Source organism: Artemia sp. Qi Xiang Cuo, chromosome 15 (assembly GCF_049724085.1).
Source record: "Artemia sp. Qi Xiang Cuo chromosome 15, ASM4972408v1, whole genome shotgun sequence".
NCBI lineage: Eukaryota > Metazoa > Arthropoda > Branchiopoda > Anostraca > Artemiidae > Artemia > Artemia sp. Qi Xiang Cuo.
Window position 1 is genome coordinate 10,406,675 of NC_142808.1, and position 27,345 is coordinate 10,434,019.

A 27,345-nucleotide genomic window follows, 5' to 3' on the forward strand; every position below is an offset into this window, starting at 1 on the left:
GAAGCTTGCCGTTGTGCTAATTGCCTTGACTGAAATGTTTGCCGACACAGAATACGCATTATTTACACTGTTTGTACATTAGACAGCGTTTTGTTTAACAATTAGTAAGATATTGTAAGTTTCATTTGTCTTAAACTTGCCTCTCGTTAGACAAACTATAAACACATATAATACCCCTACCAACTTACACCAGAATTGCTTCGAAAGCTCTCTGTGGTGCAGAGAAAATTTTCTAATCGGCCTTTTGCTTTGAGAATTCCAGCCGATACTAAGACTCAGAAAATGAAATGTTTGGTGTCGAACGTCCTTAATAAAGAAGTAGCATTTTTTCTTCCTCTGAAAGAAAAAAGAAAAAGACAGCGCCACTACTTCCCTAACTATCAATCAAAAGGAACAAGAATAATTTTGAGTTATAATCTTTTTATTGTTTTCTATGAGAATACCATTTAGGTCACTTTACCACCAAAGTATTTGAGAAACAGATTTTTCTTAAAAACGACATAAGACACTTTTAAATAAACATATTCTCAGGTCTTCATAATAAACGCCATAAGAGCCTATCACACTTTTTAATTTCACTGAGAAAGAACAAAATACCAAAAGGAATTCTATCTATGGCATTTGACAATCAGTCAAAAATCACCAAGATGGTAAAACCTGAAAAAAAGAAAATAATAATTAAGGTTGATCCTTATAACTAACGAACTAAATAATATAAAAAACAGCCATGTGAAAAGCTAACTGTCTAGAAGGATTTACGTATCATGATTTTTTAGGGCCAAAATTTATGATTTCATAAAAGTCGACACAATTCATAATTCATCCATCGAACGTGATCTAAACTCATTGTTTTTCGGGAGAAACACATTAGTTTTGCACTTTTTTTATTCGAACGGTTTCGATTTGTTTTGAGAATGTGGCAACTCTGCAATTTTACGATGAGATTGAATTTCGAATCGAACAAATGAATATGCAACTACATTTTGGAGAGTTGAGTATGATCATGTCTAGGAGCTGAAAAGGATAGGTTTTATTTGTTCTTGAGTCAGATGCTCCAGTGGAAAGCTCTATTCCAGCAGTACCAGTTTTTGGCACTTTGTCAAATTATCTTCTTAGAATGAGTAGAAAAAATGTAAAGATTAAAAAGAGCACATTCCTAATTTTACTAGCCTTTTTGTTCGTTTTTTTTGTTTGCTGTTGTCATTTCACTTTCTATGTTTAAACAGAGGAACAGTCTTATGTGAGCTCCCAGAGCTGAGCTCCAGTTTGTTTACAAACAATAACATGTGCACTGTGAACAAATTCAGATTGGAACATTACCTCAATTTGGGGGACATAGACATTATTTCTATATTCTGTGATTTTTCCCATATTGCATAGACCTAGAGTGTTCATTAAATTGTGAGTTACCTCATTATATAACCTTGATTGCTGTGTTTAAAGACTATTCTTTTCAACTCCCCAAGGAATTGAATTATTGGCCGATTATAAATAGGCGTTGCCATACCATAATTTCCGAATATTTTCGAGCGGAACCGAGAACAATGCGGAGTGGCAAAGACCTGCCAAAACTTCAAGTATCGCCAAAAGAAACTCCAGCAAGGAAAAGAAAAATTTCCGATACTTCATCACCAATAATTCCAAACTATGCTATAGTTTTGATAAAAAAAGATGAATAATACACCACTTAGTGCTGATGGACCCATAGCAATAAGGAAGGCAATTTTTAAAGTCTGCCGAGCTAACTTTAAGCTAAACTTACAAAACTCAGGAACAGCCGAATTGTATTTTACAAATATGGAAACTGCAACGTCTTTTCTACAAAATGCTAATTCTGTCATCATTGCTGGCTCAGGCATTGAGGCCACTAAGATCAACAAGGAAAAGAAATTCCAATATATTATATATGGCGGTGATTTATCCATTGAAAAGCAAGAACTAGAGACAGAGCTGCTGGATACAGGAGGAAGAAATCTCCGGCTTATCCATCTAATGCGCCTTAATACACGGCTGAATGAAGAATTATCCCCTAGCAAATCAGTTTTGATCTCCCTTAAATATGAGCTTAATCGTGATATATATTTATTTGGGCAAAAACTTCAGTACAAACCATACAAAGCTAAGCCTCTTCAATGTTCCAAATGCCATTTACATGGACATTCGTTTAATAGATGTTAACAGCAAAATCCGTCCTGTACTAAATGTGGACAAAAAGACCACAATGAAAACAACTGCCAAGCGTTTCAGCCCTATTGTAAAAACTGCAAAAGTGTGGGTCGTAGTGCAACTAAAAAACAATTGTGACCTACACATAAGCATAGAGCAGATATTTTAAGAATATCAACTGAACAAAATCTCCCTTTTTCAGTAGTTGCATCTTCCGTTCCAAAAACGCCTAAAGTGCAAACCGACAATCGTTCAGCTGTAAGTGCTACAGGAAGAGTTAATTACACACCCCAGACGTACTATGCAAACTCTCCACTTCAAGGCAACCATAAAAATACACATGTATATCCTCCATATGCTCAAGCCATTCATGGTATAATACCTCTCCAAGGAGATTCAAGCTGGGGGCATTTAAGTCGTACACAAAAAGTAGATGATAATGATCAAGTGAATAGCAAAGAATTCCAAAAGACTTTAATGCTCATAGTTTCTTATGGGAAAATTGTACTTCTTCAAACAAAGCAGGAAGTTCTCTTGAAATCCTAATACTTGGTCCTAAGCCGATTTCTATTTTCACTCCTTATAGGCTTCCAACTCACTACAATGTTAGAGGAAATTACTTTTCTACAATAGATTTGCAAATTGGACCTACATGGCTAGACCCAAAGATTGAGGTTAAAATAGTTCCTGAACTTCAGACAGACCATACTGCTCTGCTTTGTCAGATAACAAACGAATCCTTGACTCCAACCCCACCAAGGTATAAATTCAATATATGGAAAGGTAATTGGAATCTTTTCAAACAATATTTAAATGAAGCGGACTATTCACCATTGACAGAGGAAGATGATCTTGAATATCGAGCTATCCTCATTTCACACCACTTACAAAGGGCAGCTGAAAAGCTATGGGGCTTGTTTCTGACCAAATTAATTTTCCAATAGTTAAGAAACATCCTAAAATATGGTGTAACGATGATTGCAGAAAGGCAGTCAAGGATAAGGAAAAGGCAAGAAATAGGTTTCAAAAGCATCCTAGCCAAGAAGCACTGATTTCAATGTGGAGAGCAGAATCTCTGGTCAGAAAGACAGTGCTAAAAGCTAAAAGAGGAGTATGGAATAATTTTCCTTAGAATTAGACGAAAATGTCCCCTCCACAAAGATTCATACCTTTATAAATAAAATGATGGGAAGTAATAAAAACACAAGCAGCACAGTCCCGTCATTATGGTCCAGTGACAAATTATTAAATATTGATAAAGAAAGTGATAAAGAAAAGGCAGAAACTTTAGCTGTCAACTTTGGGAAAACTAAGGTATTGGCGACGATGAAACCCCGCAGTTGCAAACTCCATGATACTGGCAAGTCAAAGGAGGAATTATTGGTGCCTCTGACAATAACACAGTTGAATGATATTATGGGGGGAGTCAATATTTCATCTGCAGCAAGTGAAGATAAAATCGGTTACACATGGATAATTGAGTCTGGTGATGTTTTTAAAACCAAACTACTTCATATTTATAATCAATCTTGGCAGAGTAGAAGATTTCAGAAGTTATGGAAGCAGGCTATTATTGTACCAGTGCCTAAGCCAGGAAAACCTCCCGAAAGAGTGGAGTCTTATAGACCTATCTCAATTTTACCGGTCCTCGGTAAACTCTTAGAGAAAATAATTCATAAGAGACTGGAATGGTTTGTCGAATCTAACCAGTTACTACCAAGGTCCCAATCAGGTTTCGTCAGGGTAGATCCGCTATGGACAATATAGTCCTCCTAGAAGCTGCTATGAGACAATCCACAGAGCAAGGAAAGAATTTAATTGCCGTGTTGGTGGATTTTGAGGCTGCTTTTGACAATGTTGATAAAACTTTACTCTGCATAAGTCTTAGATATAGACTTCCCAGAGGAGGTTATCGAATTTTTAGATAATTACCTATCCGACAGGCATTATAAAGTTAAGAGTCCATAGAGAATATTCTAATGTATATCCAGTGCATAAAGGACTCCCGCAGGGGTCATCGCTTAGCTCTTTATTGTTCACTTTGTTTCTGTCTAATTTAAAGTTCAGTTCTGATAATGCTTGCCAAGCAGAGTTTGCTGACGATCTTTTGATTTGCAGCTCTGGGTCCAATATAAAATGATATGGCAATAGAATTAAACCAAATGATGAAAGAACTATGGGCCTTTTCTATGGCTTATTCTCTACCGGTATCAGCATCAAAGACTAAGGCAACTATATTTTACAAAAGAAAAGGATTTGTCCCTCCCAAAATATGGATAAATGGAAATGAAATTGATTACGACCCTTCTCCCAAACTTCTTGGTATCCATTTGGACCATGGTTTGACCTGGAAAAACCATATTGATTTTGTTAAAAAATCTTGGATGAAAAGGCTTATTCTTTTCAAACATTTAGCTTACTACTTAATGGGCCAGCTCACCAGATGTTCTGCTAGATTTTTACAAAAGGTTTATCCGGTAGATTGAGTATGGTATTGAAGCATACGGAGGATGTTGCAAAACAAGTTTAGCAAAGTTGGAAACCCTCCAAAGCATGGCAATAAAAATAGCCTTTGGTTTTCACAACTATACCCCAAGTCATAAGGTCAGGGCACTAACTGGTATACCGTCAGTGCAAGAAAGGAGGAACATGCTGGTAGTCAAGTATTACACAAAAATCCAAGCAATCGGTCAATTGCATGTTTTTTTTTCCCAAAAACCTAGCAATAATTGTTCAATAAATGATAGCTGGCATATCCGCTCTTTGATTCTTTTCACTGAACTAGTTTCCAACTGGAATAAGGATGCAGAGAGTTGCATTTTACATCTTCAGCCTCCAAAATGGAAGTTTAATCCGATTCAAGTATGCACTGAGATTATAAGGGATAAGAAGTCAAGTTTTTCCCCACTCAGATTAAGTTAGTTTTCAAACAGAAAGTCTTAAGCGATTATCCTGATTTCCTACAAATCTACACAGATAGTTCGGTAAAAGGGTCCAAAGCTGCTTCAGCCGCGAAAATCCAAAGCTACTCTTTGAATATTTGTACAAGGCTGCCAAATGGAGCTTCCATCCCGACTGCTGAGATTAAAGCTATAATCAAGGCACTTGAGGTAGTTATAGCAAAACCTCCACTATAAAAAAAGTGTGTTGTCTTTTCAGACTCAAAGTCAGCCTTACAATTGATTTCTAAAGTGCACAAAACAGCACCTGACTCAGATTTGTTATGCCTTCGGAGCCTTCTCTTTGACCTTCAACAGAGAATTATTACCATCCAGTTTCAACACGTTCCAAGTCATACACTATAATAAAATTGCTGATGTTTTGGCAAATTCTACAGTGGATACACCCATTTCTATCAACGCCAGGTCTCTCACTCTAAGTGACTTAACCCGACATAGAATACCTATAAAACGGTTCTTACCTCCTATTCTGATCTTCTCATTTCGGGAAACTAAAGTTCTTTATTTCAGAATAAAGAGTAACTCTCTGATTTTAAGAAAGGAAGAACATGAATGAAATAAAAGGGACGACCCACACTGCAGATTTTGTTTAAAAGTGCCTGAGACTTTACAACATATAATTTTTGAATGCTACAGCACAGCTTACCTGGCAGCAAATATCAAACGTACATTTGAAATATTGAAGACGAATAAAGATATTGACGAGCTATTTAATGCCAATTATAATGCATCAGATGAAAGATACTTGTACAAAAGCATAATTGATTTTCTCATGGATACTAATATTGTTTGAAGAAAGCGGAGTGAGTGCAGAAGAGAGCGAGAGCGAGTAGCAAGAGCCTAATGGGTACTAGCTGGCCTCCAGGCCTTAAATTGCTGGGATTATGGCAGCTCGAGTACTCGTACTTCCCACAAACCATCCAATTCCATTGTTTCTTATTTTACTTTTTTTTCTGGTGTACGAATTGTTTTTGTTATATGAAAACTAAGAGTATTATATTCCTTAAGAATTGAAAAAAAATGATTACTGATATATATATATAAAAAAAAAACTTGTTTGTTTATCTGTTGGTTGTATTGCTTTTGGTTGTATTAATTGTGTATTTAGATGAAACCTCCTAGAAGCCGAAAGGAGTCTATCATAGATTCCACGTGCTGTTTTTCGAAAGAAGAAGAAGAAGAGGTGAGTATAATCATTTCAAGGAGCTGAAAAGGATAGGCTTTATTTGTTCTTGAGTCAGATTCTCCAGTGGAAAGCTCTATTCCAGCAGCACCAGTTTTTGGAACTTTGTCAAATTATCTTCTTAGAACAAGCAGAAAAAAAGTAAAGATAAAAAAGAGCACATTCCTAGTTTTACTAGCCTTTTTGTTCGTTTTTTTTTGGGGGGGGGGGCTGCAGTTGTCATATCAAATTCTATGTCTAAACAGAGGAATATTCTTATGTGAGCTTTCTGAGCTTTAAAAATTATGTCGTTGGTACAGTAATTAGAACTTAACCTTTGCTCTTTTCTTATTAGTGATATTAGAAAGGTGGCCCAGACCAAGAATATCAGCTTTTCAACAAAGACAGATATGTCAAAAGACTTATCAAGACAGATAAGTAAATCAGTTGTACAGAACATCGATAACGATTCCCGAGAGACATTACTGACTCTTAGGGGGTCAAACCAGAGTTTCAGTTACTGGATCTTTTTAACAGGGATTAGTAGCAATCTTGTCGTCCAACTTTGCCACACTGGGAATAGATACCTGGGCCCCGTATTGCTAAACAGAGCATCAATTCACTGTGATACCACAGAGTAAATCAGTTGTATGGCATTATTTATTTTTTAGCATAACCAATTTTGGAAACTTCGAGAGATTGACAACTACGCTGGTTTGGCATAAAAAAAAAAACGGACATTGACCGTGCAAAAAAAAAAAAACAGCCTAAGTTCTGACTTTGCGTAAAACGAGCAAGTCCTGATACGAATACAAAGCCAAACTTAATACGCCCAGTCTGCTATTAGGTCTCCCCAGTACCAACTTTTTAGAAGAAATATAGGCAGTTAACAAGTTGGTTCAATTGGACACCTGTAGTGATTTTCAGTCGGTATATTTGCAGGCACGAAGCACCTCCAAATCTGTCCCCTCTTCTTTTTAGCAGAAAGGTTCGTACTTTGTTTAAATCGAAATCGCAGGATATTGAATCTGATGTAGAAAGTTCTCCCGTCTTACACCCCCGCCAGCTTATTAGCAGAAGATAGACAAGCAACACACTTCTTTTAGTGGGACCGTACAAAGATTTCCTATTTGTATGGTTGGAAGACGAACATGGGTAATTACCCCGTCTGACAACCTCCCTCCACCGATTTTTCAGTAGAAAAATAAACATGTAACGCTTTGTTTGTTCCGGCATTATAAAAATATTTTTCGTGATTGGAGGCATGGAACCGGCCCTTGATTCTTCCAAGCGTCTTAAAACTTATGGGGGAAGTAACTTGGGCATAAGAAAAATTAGAATTAGGATTTTCAGAGACGCTGTACCCTTCTTAGACTTTTGCAAAAAAAGCACTCAGTATCACTAAAAAATTATTGCTTATTTATTAATGGTTATTGATCATTATCAATTGACAATATTATTATTGTAGATTAATTAGTTATTGCTTAAAGATATTTAAAATGTGTATTAATGTACAGGTATGCGACCTTTTGGTATACTTTTGCTTTTTAGTACATCACTTCATTAATTCCAAAGTAAAATATACATATATAGCATATATTACACGAAACCCTTTGAAAACGTGAACTATAAGCTGTCTATAACTAGCTACGTTTTTATTCTGCAAGAGTTCAATTTCATTTCCTAGGAGTGTCACTATATTTTTATGTGCTTATAGGCATGCCGTTGAAAAAAGAAAAGAAAAGAAAAGGAAGAGAGAATAATCAATAGAATATTGAAAAAAGAAAAGAAAAAGAGAATAATCAATAGAACGTTGAAAAAAGAAAAGAAAAGAAACAGAGAATAATCAGAAGAACATTGAAAAAAGAAAAGAAAAGAAAGAGAGAATAATCAAAAGAACGTTGAAAAAAGAAAAGGAAATAAAGAGAGAATAATCAAAAGAACATTGAAAAAAAAAGAAAAGAAAGAGATAATAATCAATAGATCGTTGAAAAAAGAAAAGGAAGAGAGAATAATCAAAAAAACATTGAAAAAAGAAAAGAAAATAAAGAGAGAATAATCAAAAGAACATTGAAAAAAGAAAAGAAAAGGATGAGAGAATAATCAAAGAACGTAAAAAAAGAAAAGAAAATAAAGAGAGAATAATCAAAAGAACATTGAAAAAAGAAAAGGAAGAGAGAATAATCAATAGAACGTTGAAAAAAAAAGAAAAGAAAGAGAGAATAATCAATGGAACTTTACCAGTCAAAAAATAATATCTCAAGCGGAACTAACGGCTGCTTCACCGTTTTCCGCAGGGGCTTCCCCGGGTTTGCCTGCTTTATTCTTCTTTGTCGACTTCTTAGGTTTCGTTGAAGTGCTCAATAGTTTCTACAAATTAAAAACAAAAATTATCAACAAATAGACCTTTAATCAGCTTTCTTTTTTTAGACATATTTCATCATAGGCAGTGAAATAGCACTGCCAAAATAAAAAACGAGGTGGGCACCATGAATTATTTACTAAATTTTTTAAAAATGGCACTTCGTATGAAATGAATTGTCGAGAAACTTTGGAAAAGCTCATAAGATTGGAAATTGGATGTTCTAGTTTCCTTTTTAAGAGTCAAAAGTGGTTGGAGGGCAACTATGTACAATAAAAGCATATTAAAGGGAATAAGCAGCTTTAATGTATTGTTCGGCTTTCTTTTTGTAGAAATTACTAATCTCCGTGGCTTTCTTTTTTAACTATTATTCCTACCAAATAAAAGTATGTGAGCAGTTTTAATTTTGTGTCTACTCTCCTTTTAAGATATCATTTATTGCGTAGCTTTCTTTTTTCAGTTTTATTCATATAAAGAAAGACCGCATTATGAGCAGTTTTTATGTTTTGTTTGACTTCTTTGTTGTGACATTATTAATTTGCGCGACTTTCTTTTTTAATCGTTATTCACAGAAAAAAAAATCACATTAAGGTGAATTTGCAGTAATAGATTCTACAGATAAATACGACTTTACGCCTTTACTTTGGCTGTGCCTAATGGAAGTGTTATAATCAGGATTCAATTGTTACTGTAGAACGACTCGAACTTCTATCTTCCTTGTCACGAGGAGAGCTCACTAGCCACTGTGCTACAGCAACTAATAGTACAAAAGTAATTATAGGTTTGATGATGTGTCTAGACATTCCTCACGCAGTCACATTGGCAGATTTCCTAAATTTAGTACAAAAAACACAATTATTTGTTGGGGATGAAAAGTACATAGAAGTATGTTGTTCAACTTCTGAGGCGAACCACAATCCATATTAACCAAAAGTTGAAATACGCGCTTTGAAAAACTTCTTGCATCAATGAATACCAGGAGCTTCAATTGGGGGGAGAGGGTATTCTCTTATAAAGTTTTTTTCTGCATTCTCCATTTAATATTCAAGAAACTTTTTTTCGTGGTATTATCCGGGTTGCAGCGGTAGCTAGCAATCCGGGTTGCAGCGGTAGCTAGCAACCTAGTAAGATACGATCACGCCCCATTGTAAAACTAAAGTAACCCATGACTCCTAAAAATAGAGTCAGATCAAAACAAAAAGTACACTATTAGAACCGCCTTATTCTCCACATAAGGCATCTTTTGTTCTTAAACGAATTTTTGTTCGTTTTAGTTTTGAATTTGCTCCTTACTTTCAGTTAAAAACATGTTTTTTTTTATTTAATTTCTGTTCGTTTTTCAAATAACGCAGGAAAATCTGGCTCAGCCGCAATGAAATATAACCCCCCCCCTGCCTCAAGGGAAACTTCAGTAAAAATTTCATCCTAAGTAAAGTAAACCCCTCCCCGTCGACTTCCCTCCAGACAGTTCCATCCTCGCTATTTCACTTCAACATTAGCTTGCAAAACTAATGTTAAACTAAATCTAGCCTAATGTAGTAATTCACTTCAACATTAGCATGCAAAACTAATCTAAAACAAATATCTAGCATAATTTATTGATTCACTTCAACATTAGCTTGTAAAATTAATGTCTAGCCTAATTTAATGATTAAATTCAACATTAGCTTGTAAAACTAATGTAAAACTAATATCTAGCCTAATGTATTGATTTCAACTGATTCACTTCAACATTAGCTTGAAAAACTAATGTAAAACTTACATCTAGCCTAATGTATTGATTCACTTCAACATTAGCTTGTAAAACTAATGTAAAATTAATGTTTAGCCTAATTTATTGATTAAATTCAACATTAGCTTGTAAAACTAATGTAAAACTAATATCTAGCCTAATGTATTGATTTCAACTGATTCAATTCAACATTAGCTTGTAAAACGAATGTAAAACTAATATCTAGCCTGATTTATTGATTAAATTCAACATTAGCTTGCAAACCTAATGTAAAACTAATATCTAGCCTAATTTATTGATTTCAACTGATTCACCTAAACAATAGCTTGAAAAACTAATGTAAAACTAACATCTAGACTAATGTATTGATTCACTTCAACATTAGCTAGTAAAACTAATGTAAAAATCTTGTTTAGTCTAATTTATTGATTTACTTCAACATTAGCTTGCAAAACTAATGTAAAACTAATATCTAGCCTGATTTATTGATTAAATTCAACAGTAGCTTGTAAAACTAATGTAAAACTAATATCTAGCCTAATGTATTGATTTCAACTGATTCACTTCAACAATAGCTTGAAAAACTAATGTAAAACTAACATCTAGCCTAATGTATTGATTCACTTCAACATTAGCTTGTAAAACTAATGTAAAATTAATGTTTAGCCTAATTTATTGATTAAATTCAACATTAGCTTTTAAAACTAATTTAAAAATAATACCTAGACTTATTTATTGATCAAATTCAATATTATCTTGTAAAACTAATGTAAACCTAATCCCTAGCCTGATTTATTGATCATATTCAAAATTAGATTGTAGTCATACTATAACAATATGATCTAGCCTGATTTATTGATTAAATTCAACATTAGCTTGTAAAACTAATGTAAAACTAATATCTAGCCTAATGTATTGATTTCAACTGATCCACTTCAACATTAGCTTGAAAAACTAATGTAAAACTAACATCTAGCCTAATGTATTAATTCACTTCAACATTAGCTTGTAAAACTAATGTAAAATTAATGTTTAGCCTAATTTATTGATTTACTTCAACATTAGCTTGCAAACCTAATGTAAAACTAATATCTAGCCTGATTTATTGATTAAATTCAACATTATCTTGAAAACCTAATGTAAAAATTATATCTAGCCTGAGTTATTGATCAAATTCAACATTAGATTGTAGACATAATGTAAATCTAATATATATCATGATTTTTTTATTAAATTAAAAATTAGCTTGCAAACCTAATGTAAATCTAATATCTAGCCTGATTTATTGATTTCAACTGATTCACTTCAACATTAGCTTGAAAAACTAATGTAAAACTAACATCTAGCCTAATGTATTGATTCACTTCAACATTAGCTAGTAAAACTAATGTAAAATTCATGTTTAGTCTAATTTATTGATTTACTTCAACATTAGCTTGCAAAACTAATGTAAAACTAATATCTAGCCTGATTTATTGATTAAATTCAACATTAGCTTGCAAAACTAATGTAAAACTAATATCTAGCCTAATGTATTGATTTCAACTGATTCACTTCAACATTAGCTTGAAAAACTAACTTAAAACTAACATCTAGCCTAATGTATTGATTCACTTCAACATTAGCTTGTAAAACTAATGTAAAATTAATGTTTAGCCTAATTTATTGATTTACTTCAACATTAGCTTGCAAACCTAATGTAAAACTAATATCTAGCCTGATTTATTGATTTAATTCAACAGTAGCTTGTAAAACTAATGTAAAACTAATATCTAGCCTAATGTATTGATTTCAACTGATTCACTTCAACATTAGCTTGAAAAACTAATGTGAAACTAACATCTAGCCTAATGTATTGATTCACTTCAACATTAGCTAGTAAAACTAATGTAAAATTCATGTTTAGTCTAATTTATTGATTTACTTCAACATTAGCTTGCAAACCTAATGTAAAAATAATATCTAGCCTGATTTATTGATTAAATTCAACATTAGATTGTAAAACTAATTTAAAACTAATATCTAGCCTAATGTATTGATTTCAACTGATTCACTTCAACATTAGCTTGAAAAACTAATGTAAAACTAACATCTAGCCTAATGTATTGATTCACTTCAACATTAGCTTGTAAAACTAATGTAAAATTAATGTTTAGCCTAATTTATTGATTTACTTCAACATTAGCTTGAAAAACTAATGTAAAACTAATATCTAGCCTGATTTATTGATTAAATTCAACATTAGCTTGTAAAACTAATGTAAAACTAATATCTAGCCTTATGTATTGATTTCAACTGATTCACCTCAACAATAGCTTGAAAAACTAATGTAAAACTAACATCTAGCCTAATGTATTGATTCACTTCAACATTAGCTTGTAAAACTAATGTAAAATTATTGTTTAGCCTAATTTATTGATTTACTTCAACATTAGCTTGCAAAACTAATGTAAAACTAATATCTAGCCTGATTTATTGATTAAATTCAACATTAGATTGCAAAACTAATGTAAAACTAATATCTAGCCTAATGTATTGATTTCAACTGATTCACTTCAACAATAGCTTGAAAAACTAATGTAAAACTAACATCTAGCCTAATGTATTGATTCACTTCAACATTAGCTTGTAAAACTAATGTAAAATTATTGTTTAGCCTAATTTATTGATTTACTTCAACATTAGCTTGCAAACCTAATGTAAAACTAATATCTAGCCTGATTTATTGATTAAATTAAACATTAGCTTGTAAAACTAATGTAAAACTAATATCTAGCCTAATGTATTGATTTCAACTTATTCACTTCAACAATAGCTTGAAAAACTAATGTAAAACTAACATCTAGCCTAATGTATTGATTCACTTCAACATTAGCTAGTAAAACTAATGTAAAATTCATGTTTAGTCTAATTTATTGATTTACTTCAACATTAGCTTGCAAACCTAATGTAAAACTAATATCTAGGCTGATTTATTGATTAAATTCAACATTAGCTTGCAAAACTAATGTAAAACTAATATCTAGCCTAATGTATTGATTTCAACTGATTCACTTCAACATTAGCTTGAAAAACTAATGTAAAACTAACATCTATCCTAATGTATTGATTCACTTCAACATTAGCTAGTAAAACTAATGTAAAATTCATGTTTAGTCTAATTTATTGATTTACTTCAACATTAGCTTGCAAACCTAATGTAAAACTAATATCTAGCCTGATTTATTGATTAAATTCAACATTAGCTTGCAAATCTAATGTAAAACTAATATCTAGCCTAATGTATTGATTTCAACTGATTCACTTCAACATTAGCTTGAAAAACTAATGTAAAACTAACATCCAACCTAATGTATTGATTCACTTCAACATTAGCTTGTAAAACTAATGTAAAATTAATGTTTAGCCTAATTTATTGATTTACTTCAACATTAGCTTGCAAACCTAATGTAAAACTAATATCTAGCCTGATTTATTGATTAAATTCAACATTAGCTTGTAAAACTAATGTAAAACTAATATCTAGCCTGATTTATTGATTAAATTCAACATGAGATTTTAAAAATAATGTAAAAATAATTTATAGCCTTATTTATTGATTAAATTCAACATTAGCTTTTAGAACTAATATAAAACTAATATCTACCCTGATTTATTGATTAAATTCAACATTAGCTTGCAAAAATACTGTAAAACTAATATCTAGCATGATTTTTTTATGAAATTCAACATTAGCTTGAAAAACTAATTTAAAACTAATATCTAGCCTGATTTATTTATTAAATTCAACATTAGCTTGTAAAACGAATGTAAAAATAATATCAAGCCTTATTTAGTGATGAAATTCAAAAAGATATTGAAAAACTAATGTACAACTATTATCTAGCATGATTTATATATTAACTTCAATATTAGATTGAAAAACTAATATATAGCCTGATTTATTGATTAAATTCAACATTAGCTTGTAAAACTAATGTAAAACTAATATCGAGACTGATTTATTTATTAAATTCAATATTAGATTGTAAACAGAATGTAAAACTAATATCTAGCCTTATTTATTGATTACATTCAAAATTATATTGTAATACTAATGTAAAAATAATACATAGCCTGAGTTATTTATTAAATTCAACAGTAGCTTGTAAACCGAATGTAAAACTAATATCTACCCTGATTTATTGATTAAATTCAACATTAGCTTGAAAAACTAATGTAAAACTAATATCTAGCCTGATTTATTGATTAAATTCAACAGTAGCTTGAAAAACTAATGTAAAACTAATATCTAGCCTGATTTATTGATTAAATTCAACATTAGCTTGTAAAACTAATGTAAAAATAATATCTAGCCTGATTTATTGATTAAATTCAACCTTAGATTGAAAAACGAATGTAAAACTAAGATCAAGCCTGATTTATTGATGAAATTCAAAATGAGCTTGAAAAACTAATGTAAAAATAATATCTAGCCTGATTTATTGATTAAATTCAACAGTAGCTTGTAAAACGAAAGTAAAAATAATATCTAGCATGATTTATTGATTAAATTCAACAATAGCTTGCAAACCTAATGTAAAAATAATAACTAGCCTGATTTATTTATTAAATTCAACATTAGCTTGAAAAACGAATTTAAAACTAATATCAAGCCTGATTTATTGATTAAATTCAACATGAGCTTGCAAAACTAATGTAAAACTAATATCGAGCCTGATATATTGATGAAATTCAAAATTAGCTTGAAAACCTAATGTAAAACTAATATCGAGCCTGATTTATTTATTAAATTCAACATTAGCTTGAAAAACGAATGTAAAAATAATATCTAGCCTGATTTATTGATGAAATTCAAAATGAGCTTGCAAACCTAATGTAAAACTATTATCTAGCCTGATTTATTTATGAAATTCAACATTAGCTTGCAAAACTAATGTAAAAATAATACCTAGCCTGATTTATTGATTAAATTCAACATTAGCTTGTAAAACGATTTTAAAAATAATATCTATCCTTATTTATTGATTAAATTCAACATTATCTTTTAAACCTAATGTAAAACTAAAATCTAGCCTGATTTATTGAGTAAATTCAACATTAGCTTGAAGAACTAATGTAAATCTAATATCTATACTGATTTATTTATGAAATTCAACATTAGATTGAAAAAATAATGTAAAACTAATATATATCCTGATTTATTGATTATATTCAAAAGTAGATTGAAAAACTACTGTAATACTATTATATATCCTGATTTATTGATTAAATTCAACATTAGCTTGAAAACCTATTGTAAAACTAATATCTAGCCTGATTTATTGATTAAATTCAACATTAGCTTGTAAAACTAATGTAAAACTAATATCTAGCCTGATTTATTGATTAAATTCAACATTAGCTTGCAAACCTAATGTAAAACTAATATCTAGCCTGATTTATTGATTAAATTCAAAACTAATGTAAAACTAACATCTAGCCTAATGTATTGATTCACTTCAACATTAGCTTGTAAAACTAATGTAAAATTAATGTTTAGCCTAATTTATTGATTCACTTCAACAATAGATTGAAAAACTAATGTAAAACTAAAATCTAGCCTAATGTATTAATTCACTTCAACATTAGCTTGTAAAACTAATGTAAAATTATTGTTTAGCCTGATTTATTGGTTAAATTCAACATTAGCTTGTAAAACGACTTTAACAATAAGATCTCCCCTTAATTTTTTATTAAAGTCAAAATGAGCTATTAAAACTACTTTACATATAAAACCTATCCTTATTTATGTAATAACTTCAATTTTATAGTGTAGACAGAATGTAAAACTAATACAAACAATTAGGTAGGGATTAAATTCAAAATTAGCTTGTAAAACTAATGTAAAAATAATACATAGCCTGATTTATTGATTAAATTCAACATTAGCTTGCAAACCTACTGTAAAACTAATACCTAGCCTGATGTATCGATTTCAACTGATTCACTTCAACATTAGCTTGAAAAACTAATGTAAAACTAACATCTAGCCTAATGTATTGATTCACTTCAACATTAGCTTGTAAAACTAATGTAAAATTAATGTTTAGCCTAATTTATTGATTTACTTCAACATTAGCTTGCAAACCTAATGTAAAACTATTATCTAGCCTGATTTATTGATTAAATTCAACATTAGCTTGTAAAACTAATGTAAAACTAATATCTAGCCTAATGTATTGATTTCAACTGATTCACTTCAACAATAGCTTGAAAAACTAATGTAAAACTAACATCTAGCCTAATGTATTGATTCACTTCAACATTAGCTTGTAAAACTAATGTAAAATTATTGTTTAGCCTAATTTATTGATTTACTTCAACATTAGCTTGCAAACCTAATGTAAAACTAATATCTAGCCTGATTTATTGATTAAATTCAACATTAGCTTGCAAAACTAATGTAAAACTAATATCTAGCCTGATTTATTGATTTCAACTGATTCACTTCAACATTAGCTTGAAAAACTAATGTAAAACTAACATCTAGCCTAATGTATTGATTCACTTCAACATTAGCTTGTAAAACTAATGTAAATTAATGTTTAGCCTAATTTATTGATTTACTTCAACATTAGCTTGCAAACCTAATGTAAAACTAATATCTAGCCTAATTTATTGACTCAATTCAACATTAGCTTGTAAAACTAATGTAAAATTAATATTTAGCCTAATGTATTGATTCACTTAATCATGAGCTTGTAAAACTAATGTAAAATTATTATTTAATAATTTAATTATTATTTTAAAATAATAATGCCTTATCATTTTTTAGTCCTTTTAGTACAGTCACTAAATCCTCCTCACAAAACAAATCTTCGTTCAAAATTTTTTATTTTCCTCTATATCTCTTCCTTCAACTCTAACTCGGTTAAGCAGGTTAAGCAGGTAACTCGGTTAGTTTTTTCCTTATCGCTAATTGCGGTCCCATTCCTATCTTTAACTCGGCCAAGTCCGCACTGACTACTCGCTATCAATTTGTTAACATGCCAGCACAATATTTTACTATTATGCCGTCTAGCTGCATCTTCCAGATCCTCGGCAATTTTATCCATGGCCTCCACTTCAGAAAAAATATTCATTTTGTTTTATTTCGGTTTTCAGTTCAGGATTGCTAAGGTTATTATGTAAACTGCAAAATATTAATGGTGTCTCAGCAATCATTTTAATTTTTTAATGAAAACTAGAAAAATACCTGATATTTTTAAAACTAGTTTTGTTTTTTCCTAGGTTCTAACTACTCGGCACGTGATTTTATGGAAATGTATCAAATGAAAATAATGCTACTATTAATTATTGTGTCTTAATTTTCCTTTATCTGGGAAATTGTTACTGTAGAACGACTCGAACTTCTATCTTCCTTGTCAGGAGGAGAGCTCACTAGCCAATGCGCTACAGCAACTAATAATAAGAAAGTAATTATAGGTTTGATGATGTGTCTACATTCCTCTCGCAGTCACATCGGCAGGCTTCCTAAATTTAGTACAAAAAATCTCAATCCTTTGTTGGGGATAAAAAGTACATAAAGTATATTGTTTAACTACTGAGGCAATCCTCAATCCATATCAACCAAAAGTTGAAATACGGGCTTTGAAAAAATTTTCTTGCATCAATGAATACCAGAGCTTCAATTGGGGGGCGGGGGGTATTTTCTTACAAGGTTTTTTTCTGCATTCTCCCTCTAATATTCAAGAATTTTTTTTCGTGGCATTATCCGGGTTGCAGCGGTAGCTAGCAACCTAGTAAGAAACGATCACACCCCATAGTAAAAACTAAAGTAACCCATAACTCCTAAAAATAGAGTCAGATCAAAACAAGAAGTACACTATTAGAACCGCCTTATTCTCCACATAAAGCATCTTTTGTTCTTTCCGGGTTTTTTTTTCACCTCAGCTAGATAGGTACTGGAAAATCATATAGAGCTGTATAACTGCTCATTTTAAAAGAAATTGCTACATCTAGTGCCTTTTGTAATTAAAAATAAAATAGTTTTTCAAATATATCAATTTTGACACAAAAAAACTGCATTTTCGTGTACAAGCTTGATGAATGACGTTATAATCGTATATAGGCTATAACCAAATATGACGTAATAAGTAAACAACAAAAGCACGAAGAACAATATGGAAATCTTTTTCCAAGACAAAAATATATAAAAGAAAAAAGACTCACAACAACATGCGACCAATATAAACCAACAAATTAAAAAAATTTCAAAGCAGTCCTGGCATCCTTACTTCAGCAAAGTTCAACCAGGACAGATAAAAAGTGAGGTATAACAAGGTGATTCAATGAGAGGAAAGAAAAATAATTTAAAAACCAGTTCTTATTGCTAATCCAGCCTTTTTGGCAGCTAACGTCAAAGGTCTTTTTGTGACCGGTTCTGTGTTAATGTTTATTGGTTTTATAAAAAATCTTGTAAGATCATTTTTAATTAAATTTGTGTATAGAGCATTTAGTGTATATTCCCCCAAGTCCCTATTTTAGGAAACATTATTTAGCTAATAAGGATGCCTAGTGCAGAATCAAATCAAATAGGCAGCCATATTTTTGAAAATCCTAGCCACAATATACTTTTTGTTGAATCCGCCCTTATTAGCAATGACCTAGGCATAGCACATATACAGTGGCCGTCATCAGCTTTCATCAGTTTTGTTTTTGTAGACCGATGTCACTAGGAACGGATACAAATGTTATGTTTAGGGGGCGGGGGGAGGTAGAAATCTTGGCTTCCCCAATGGTATTTTAACCGTTCCGCCCCTATACTTAATCCATCTAATGACCTTCTGAGAGGAAACGTGCCCAAATACCCATCAAGGAAGATCTAGGAATTTATAAACTGATACCAATAAATTTCAATTACTGTTAAAACAAAACTCAACAACAACTAAAAAACATCTGAAGCTTAAAAGAGTACTTAAGCAATCGACGTCCCAACACGGACTGCCATTCAGTTAATTGCGTTTTGGCTAAAACACGAGTTTTAGGGTATTGTTCATAAATCGTTACAAATCGTTATATTGTTTATAAACCGTTAACAAAACAGTTTGTTTGATATGCGTCTGATTAGGTAATCCTCGCAAAACAAAAGAATAAACAATGAATAGACGTTGACAAAAGAATTGACGTTGATCAACATCTGATTTGGTAATCCTCGCAAAACAAAAGAATACTGATACATTAAAAAAAATTAATCTAAAAAAATTAATAAATCAATAATTAAGAAAATTAATCAAATTAAAATTAATAAAAAAATTAAAGTAAGCAATCCAATCAAAGAGATTATAGAATATTGAAGAGGACTAATTTCTAGATAGAAATGCTGATAACACTAAAGAGTACTTGAGCAATCGATGTCCCAACACAGACTGCCATTCAGTTAATTGCGTTTTGGCTAAAACACGAGTTTTAGGATATTATTCATAAATCGTTATAAATCGTTACGAAGATCTAGGAATTTGTAAACTGATACCAATAAATTTCAATTACTGTTAAAACAAAAACTCAACAACAACTAAAAAACATCTGAAACTTAAAAGAGTACTTAAGCAATCGATGTCCCAACACGGACTGCCATTCAGTTAATTGCGTTTTGGCTAAAACACGAGTTTTAGGATATTATTCATAAATCGTTATAAATCGTTACGAAGATCTAGGAATTTGTAAACTGATACCAATAAATTTCAATTACTGTTAAAACAAAAACTCAACAACATAACTAAAAAACATCTGAAACTTAAAAGAGTACTTAAGCAATCGATGTCCCAACACGGACTGCCATTCAGTTAATTGCGTTTTGGCTAAAACACGAGTTTTAGGATATTGTTCATAAATCGTTACAAATCGTTATATTGTTTAAAAATCGTTAACAAAACAGTTTGTTTGATAGGCGTCTGATTAGGTAATCCTCGCAAAACAAATGAATACTGATACATTAAAAAAAAAATTAATCTAAAAAAATTAATAAATCAATAATTAAGAAAATTAATCAAATTAAAATTAATAAAAAAATTTAAGTAAGCAATCCAATCAACGAGATTGTAGAATATTGAAGAGGACTAATTTCTAGATAGAAATGCTGATAACACTAAAGAGTACTTAAGCAATCGATGTCCCAACACAGACTGCCATTCAGTTAATTGCGTTTTGGCTAAAACACGAGTTTTAGGGTATTGTTCATAAATCGTTACAAATCGTTATATTGTTTATAAACCGTTAACAAAACAGTTTGTTTGATAAGCGTCTGATTAGGTAATCCTCGCAAAACAAAAAAATTAACGATGAATAGACGTTGACAAAAGAATTGACGTTGATCAACATCTGATTTGGTAATCCTCGCAAAACAAAAGAATACTGATACATTAAAAAAAATAATCTATAAAAATTAATAAATCAATAATTAAAAAAATTAATCAAATTAAAATTAATAAAAAAATTAAAGTAAGCAATCCAATCGAAGAGATTGTAGAATATTGAAGAGGACTAATTTCGAGACAGAAATGCTGATAACACTATGCAAAAGATATTGTACGTAAATGCATTAGTTCCTAGCAGCAAGAATCAAGATCAAGAACATTCTTTTAGGCTATATATTAGAGGTGTGGCTCCCCCTATACTCCTTGTGCCTATGCCTTATCCCTTATGACATTGCACTTTCCTTCAAAAACTTTTTTTTCAGAAAGAAACTACCTTTCCCCCCCAAAAAAAGCATTTTAGAATTCAACATATATAGTTTACAGGAAAAACTCTATAATTAATCAGCAATTTTAAAGGATTATATCTGAGATTTTTCTGAAAAAGAAATAGCCAATTAGCATTTTTTTTTTTTTTTTTTGAAGAATTATTAAAGTCAAAAACCAGTCAGCACAAAGCTGGACTAGGTTGGCTTGGGAAAATGTTGGTAGGTCAAGAAGGCTAGTTGAAATTAAGCTGACTGGTTATTAATACATGACGTATGAAACAAAGAAAAAAAAATATAATAAAAATAAAATCAAGTAGGTGAGAAAAACGAGAATTTTGTCAGCCAGTAACAGAATATGAAGACGAAAAACAAGCAAAAATCTTTTCTCTTCTTGTAGAGTTCACTTCTGAAGGTTAGATTTTTTTTTTTTTTTTGTTTTTTTTAGCAGTTAGGTCGACTTGGCAGAGGTTTTTGTCGAAATATTTGCTTGTTTTCGTCTTCATATTTTACCACTGAGTGACAAAATCCTTGTTTTTCTCACCTATTTGATTTTATTTTTCATTTATAATATCCTTTTATTCTTTGTCTCATTTATTTGCCCTCCCCTACGCTTTAAGTTTCCTGAAAAGACAAGTATGGATCAGTTTAAGGTAGGATATGAGCAAGAACGAAATAGCAGAAACGAAAGATGTCATTTGTGTTTTCTCAAACTAGCACTAGTTTCCACTATTTGCCCCCAACCCCTCCCACACAACGTCAACAAATATCAACGAAGATAATTTTATCTTTCGTTTGCTTCAAATAATTGCTTCAAATAATAATTACCAAAAGATTGTTATAATAATTACCGTGATCTCTTCATCTTCAATTTTATGCTCTGATTGATAAATATCCCCGTCAACAGGATACCCACCAGTGATCCTTAAAGGGCCATTGGGCATTAGTAACACCGTTGCTTTGAACTGGGCAACAACCTCATCTGAAGAGGACAAATGCAAAATTGAAAAAACATAAAAAATAAAAAAAACAAAATTATTACGAGTAACTGACGGAAAACAATTGAAAGAAATTACGTCCTCACTGGGCTTCCAATAAAAATGGATTTTTTACATCGTTTGTTTTAGCTTTTGAGCTAGCAAATTTAGCGTCGGAACAAGTTTATCTAAAAACAATTTTTTTGCTACATGAGTGTTGAAAATCATAGCTCCATAAAGTATTACTCTAACTCTCAATTAAGCGGAAATGATTCTTCCTCTTTTGAGAACAGCTTAGCAGCTTAGCAGATCATCATGGAAGTGTGAAAAATTTAAGGTACAAGCTTTAGGTGTAACACCTAAAATTATATATTTCGTCAAATAACAGCGACGAGTTTGCACTTATACGCCCCCCCCCCCAGATTTTTTTTATACCCCATACAGGGCAAGTCCCGAAATAGCGACCTTGAATAACCCTCCCCCGTTCCAAAGCCTTTACTAAGGTAAATAATGACTTCTCGGGCAATATTTTTATTATTTAATATAACTCATTTAATTAATCAATATTTAATTTGCCCAATACCAAATACAACAGCACCTTAATCGATAAGACTTGTTATTGCATAGTTGTATCAATACTATTGAAAGTATCGAAACCTATGAATGGCATGGATACTATGAATTATATCGATAGATAAATATTATCCTTTGCCTAAAACTCGTATTTATTATTGTCGAAAATGCGGTCGTGCCATTTACCTATGCCACAGCATTACTAATGTTCACTATAGTACAAAGTGGTTACGCTCTTTTCCGAAAGTGGTCTTTCTGTGATCCCAGAAACGATTATTACTATTCCGGATTATGAATTAAGGATTGCGATATGGATTTCAAATACGATTATTACGATTCCGGACTACGATTCCCAATTACAATACGGATTCGGAAACGATTGTTGCGATTCTGGATGACCCTAATCTACGTTTCCAGAAATGATTATTACGATTCCCGATCAAGAGATACGGATTACTACTACTACTACTAACAGCTCACCGCAGCACCAAGCCACCTGAGGCCAACACAGCTACGCACGTTCCTCCTCCATCTCCAATCTATTCAAAGCCTCCCTTTTTACACCCTCCCACGAAGTTCCCATTTGCTTTAAATCTTTCTTTATGACATCCTCCCACACCAGACGAGGACGACCGGCTTTCCGTTTAGACTTAGACGGTTGGCCAAAAAGAACAATCTTCGGCAATCTGTCATCCTACATCCGCACAACGTGCCCTAGCCACCTCAACCTTTCTTTCATTATAGCCATAGAGAGCCGTATTGAACCACATTTTTCGTACAGCCTATTGTTTGAAATACGGTCAGTCAGCCGGGTACCCAGAACTATCCTTAAGCAACTTCTCCAGAAAACATCTAGCAAATCTTCATCCGCTTTTCGGAGCGCCCATACTTCAGAGCCATATTTGACCACTGTCATTACTGTAGCTTCTAATACTCTAATTTCGGTTTGCAGAATTATCTTCCATTTCTTCCAAACCTTTTTTAACTGTGAAAAAACACCCTGAGCCTTGGCTATACTACTTTTAACATCTTCACTGCTCCCTCAATCTTTACTAATAATACTACCAAGGTAAGTGAAGCTGCCCACCTGATTAATCTTTTTATTACCCAACGTCACCTTTTTATCTTCACTTATTCCTAGCCTTAGTGACTTAGTCATCTTAACATTAATTTTCAAACCTATTTCATCTAGGATGCTTAAATCATCAGCATAATCTAAGTCCAGGAAACTTTTCCTCCCCATTTGATTCCGTGGTCTCCCATTGCCTTTCCTGTGCTCCTTAAGACAAAGTCCATCAAAATAACCCATATAAAGGGGGATAGAACACAACCCTGCTTAACTCCTGATTTAACAGAAAACCAGCTGCTTACCTCATTTCCTACCTTAACCGCAGCAGCGTTATTCTCGTACATAGCACCAATCACTTTGATGTATTTGTCTGGTATACCTTACAAGGATATAATTTTTACTAAAGCTCTTCTATCAACAGAATCGAACACTTGGTCATAATCTATAAAAATGAGGACCAGAGGTGTCTGACAACTCAGGCACTTCTCAATTATTAACCTAAGAGTGAAAATTTGGTACGATTCTAGATCACAATGCCAATTCCGGACGACCCTGATCTACGACTCAGGATTACGATTATTAAGATTGCGGAAGCAATTATTTGAACTTTTGAACTTTGACTTTATCCAATATAAACACACAAATAAAACACAACTCCAGGGACTGATCAATGATCCATAGGGCCTAAATGTAGTCCCTGGAGAACTCCAGGGACTACAAATACTATCACTAATTATTGAAAAGCAACACATTGACAAAAAAACCTACTTTGAAAAAAAAAAAAAAGAAAGGCACTGTACACTACATGAAATATAGAGAATCCTCCTAAAAACTATTTATTTTTAATAGTAGGAATAAGATTTTTCTCATATATTTGACTTGTGGAATTTGAAAAAAATACTTTATCTAAAGTGGAATACTGTGCCATAATTTCAATCAAAAGCGTTGGATGGAACGGGTTGCTCTTTGCGTACGACACATGTCCAATATGAGGGAAAAATATGCAGATGACGACGCTGGATAAGCATAATAATATGACGATAAATGAAAAAGGACAATTATTTACTCTTTAGCGTTCACGATAACTATACATACCATTCTTCTAAAAAAAAAAATTGCGATGAAGGTCGTCAGAAGATCAATATTGATCTGAATAACTTGGACTTGAAATTGAAAAATTATTACATAAAAATTCGCTTTTTATGCATTTTAGAATATCTCCCTCGAAATTATTTTCGTACACAGTATATTAGATTTATATTTAAATACAGTATTGTATAGATTTTATTTATTGGTAATTAGCAAAGCAATAAAATAACTGGCATAATACTTTATCAGGATATGCATTTATGCAAGTAGAATACCTCGGTTAGACCGAGAATCGGTTAGTCGGGGCTCGGATAACCGCGGCTCTGCTATATTTTTAATGCATTAGAAACTTTTGGAACATCTATTGAGCTGATCTTAACACTTTTTTTCAACTGCATACACTAACCAGAAAAACAAATGCATGACCAAAAGAACGGGAAGGAAGGCGGTCCAGAAAAAAGACACTGATTCATCAGGGCCTCTGCGCATGGTTGCTAACTACTGACGTTCAAAAAGAGTAATTTTTGCTCAAAAAGAGTAATTTTTGCTAAAAAGAGTAATTTTTGCTCAAAAAGAGTACAAGTCAAAAACTTGCATGTGTACGGTTGCCGCTGCTTGCGCATTAATAATAATAATAATTTCATAATTTATTTTTGACCCACTATACAGAAAATGAAGTGGAGTAACACAAGAAAAGAGAAAAAAAAAGAAGAAAAAAAAAAACAAAAAAAAACAAACAAACAAACAAACAAACAAACAAAAAAAACACAAAGATACATTTAACAACAACACAAAAAAAAAATATTACACTCAATGCGCTGTGGCTACCCGGATAAGTGGGTGGTTAACACCCAAAGTAGCATAAATGTTCTCTTGAAGACGGCTACTTTGTCTGACAAAACAATTTAAAATATCTGGAGTGCCAAAAATTCACATCATCTTTCTATTGCTGTATCTGCGAGGTAGATACAATAAAAACTTTCAAGATCTAAAATACATATTTCTAATATTGCTAATATCCTCTAGCCGAAACAGGATGTGATGGGCAGCTGGGAACAAACTGCATGATCACAGAAATTTAAGGACAATCTAGGCAATGCTTTTCTGTTATATCTTCCCCTGTTGGGGACAATTTTGGCGTACCCCAGTTTCAGCTTATCTTTAATATCACTCAAGGCCCGGAAACGAAATGAAGTAAGCGATTTGCAAAGATTGATCCCAAGTCATCGGGAAGATTCAACACTTTTTACAGAAAATGCACCACGATTAAGCAGCGTTGCTGAAGATTTTGAATTAAACACTAAATATACGCATTTATAAGCGTTGAGGCTTAATCCAATTTCCCCATACAGCCGCAATACAAGTAGCACAGACTTTATTAATGTAAACTTTGACCTGCTAACAAGCAAAAGATCATCCGCATATGCAATATAGGAGACGTTTGACAACCCTGAAGAGTAAGAAAGCGGTATCATATTAAGAACACTCAATAAACAAGCTTTAAAAATATGAGGTGAAAGCACACTACCCTGACGGACCCCAGATCTAACTGGGATTTTGCAAAAGGCCCGCGAACCCTGCCTCAACTGAATAAATGAGTTCTGGTGCCAAAAACGAAGTACACAAATAACTGAATTCATACCCAAACGTGCCAGAGAAAACCATGCCTGAGAGTGAAAAACAGTATTGAAAGCTTTAGATAGGTCTAACGCACAAAAGTGAACTTCCGTTTTTAAACGTTGTGCTTCTTGTAACACTTTTACAAGTATACGGTGAGCATGCTGGCATCCTATGCGTGACTAATAACCGAACTGATTTGGGTCATAATCCACCTTATCTTGAATAAATGGGAGCAATACATATTCAAATAGTTTGCTTAAATTACACGCTAAAGTGATAGGGCGGTAGAATCCACAATTAAGCGGATCCTTCCCTCGCTTCAGAACAGAGGTAACAGTACCACACAGGAAAGAATCAGGCACTAGTGAGCTACAAACACACATCTGAAAAAGTAGTTGCAGATAGTTAATCAACTCGGGAGAATCGATTCTTACATGTTCAACACAAACTCCATCCAAATCAACAGACTTAGATTTTAGTTTTTTAATGCTTTTCACAACAGACTCAGCACTAATAGGGATAATATCTTTCTGGCGTAGTCTACGCGGAATAACTGAATCGAGCAATCTACAAAACCTGGAATGGACTGCATAATTTACTGTACTGAAAATTGTCAAGCAATTACTAACCCAAGAATCACAAGGAATAAAACTGGACGAAACAGTCGGGTTTAGCTTACTAAAATTCAACACTTCACTCCATTGCCGAGGACTTTTCGGAAATTCCTTACCCTTATATCGGACGCTTCGCAAGTAAGATTTGAATTCAGATTTGGTTTTTTTTTTAATATTATATACATGACCCGAAGTGGGGCGGCCACACGCATTCCGTGTCCGAAGCCACATTTTTGCCCGATTTTTCAAAATTTTTAACTGAGGGTCCTCTTTCCATAAAGAACTTCTAGTTTTCGAACGA

At 32.3% G+C, this 27,345-nt stretch overlaps 1 protein-coding gene across 1 annotated transcript in view; it reads right to left on the reverse strand.

Annotated features, from left to right (window-relative positions):
* Positions 1-409: 409 nt before the first annotated feature.
* Positions 410-27,345, reverse strand: part of LOC148943312 (proliferation-associated protein 2G4) — a 52,260-nt gene continuing 25,324 nt past the window's right edge. The window contains exons 7-9 of the mRNA XM_089101891.1: positions 21,954-22,084; positions 8,530-8,658; positions 410-657 (exon numbers count right to left, since the gene is read on the reverse strand). Of these exons, the coding sequence (XP_088958017.1) occupies positions 8,548-8,658; positions 21,954-22,084 (242 nt within the window). The 3' untranslated portion in view covers positions 410-657; positions 8,530-8,547. The remainder of the gene's footprint in view (positions 658-8,529; positions 8,659-21,953; positions 22,085-27,345) is intronic.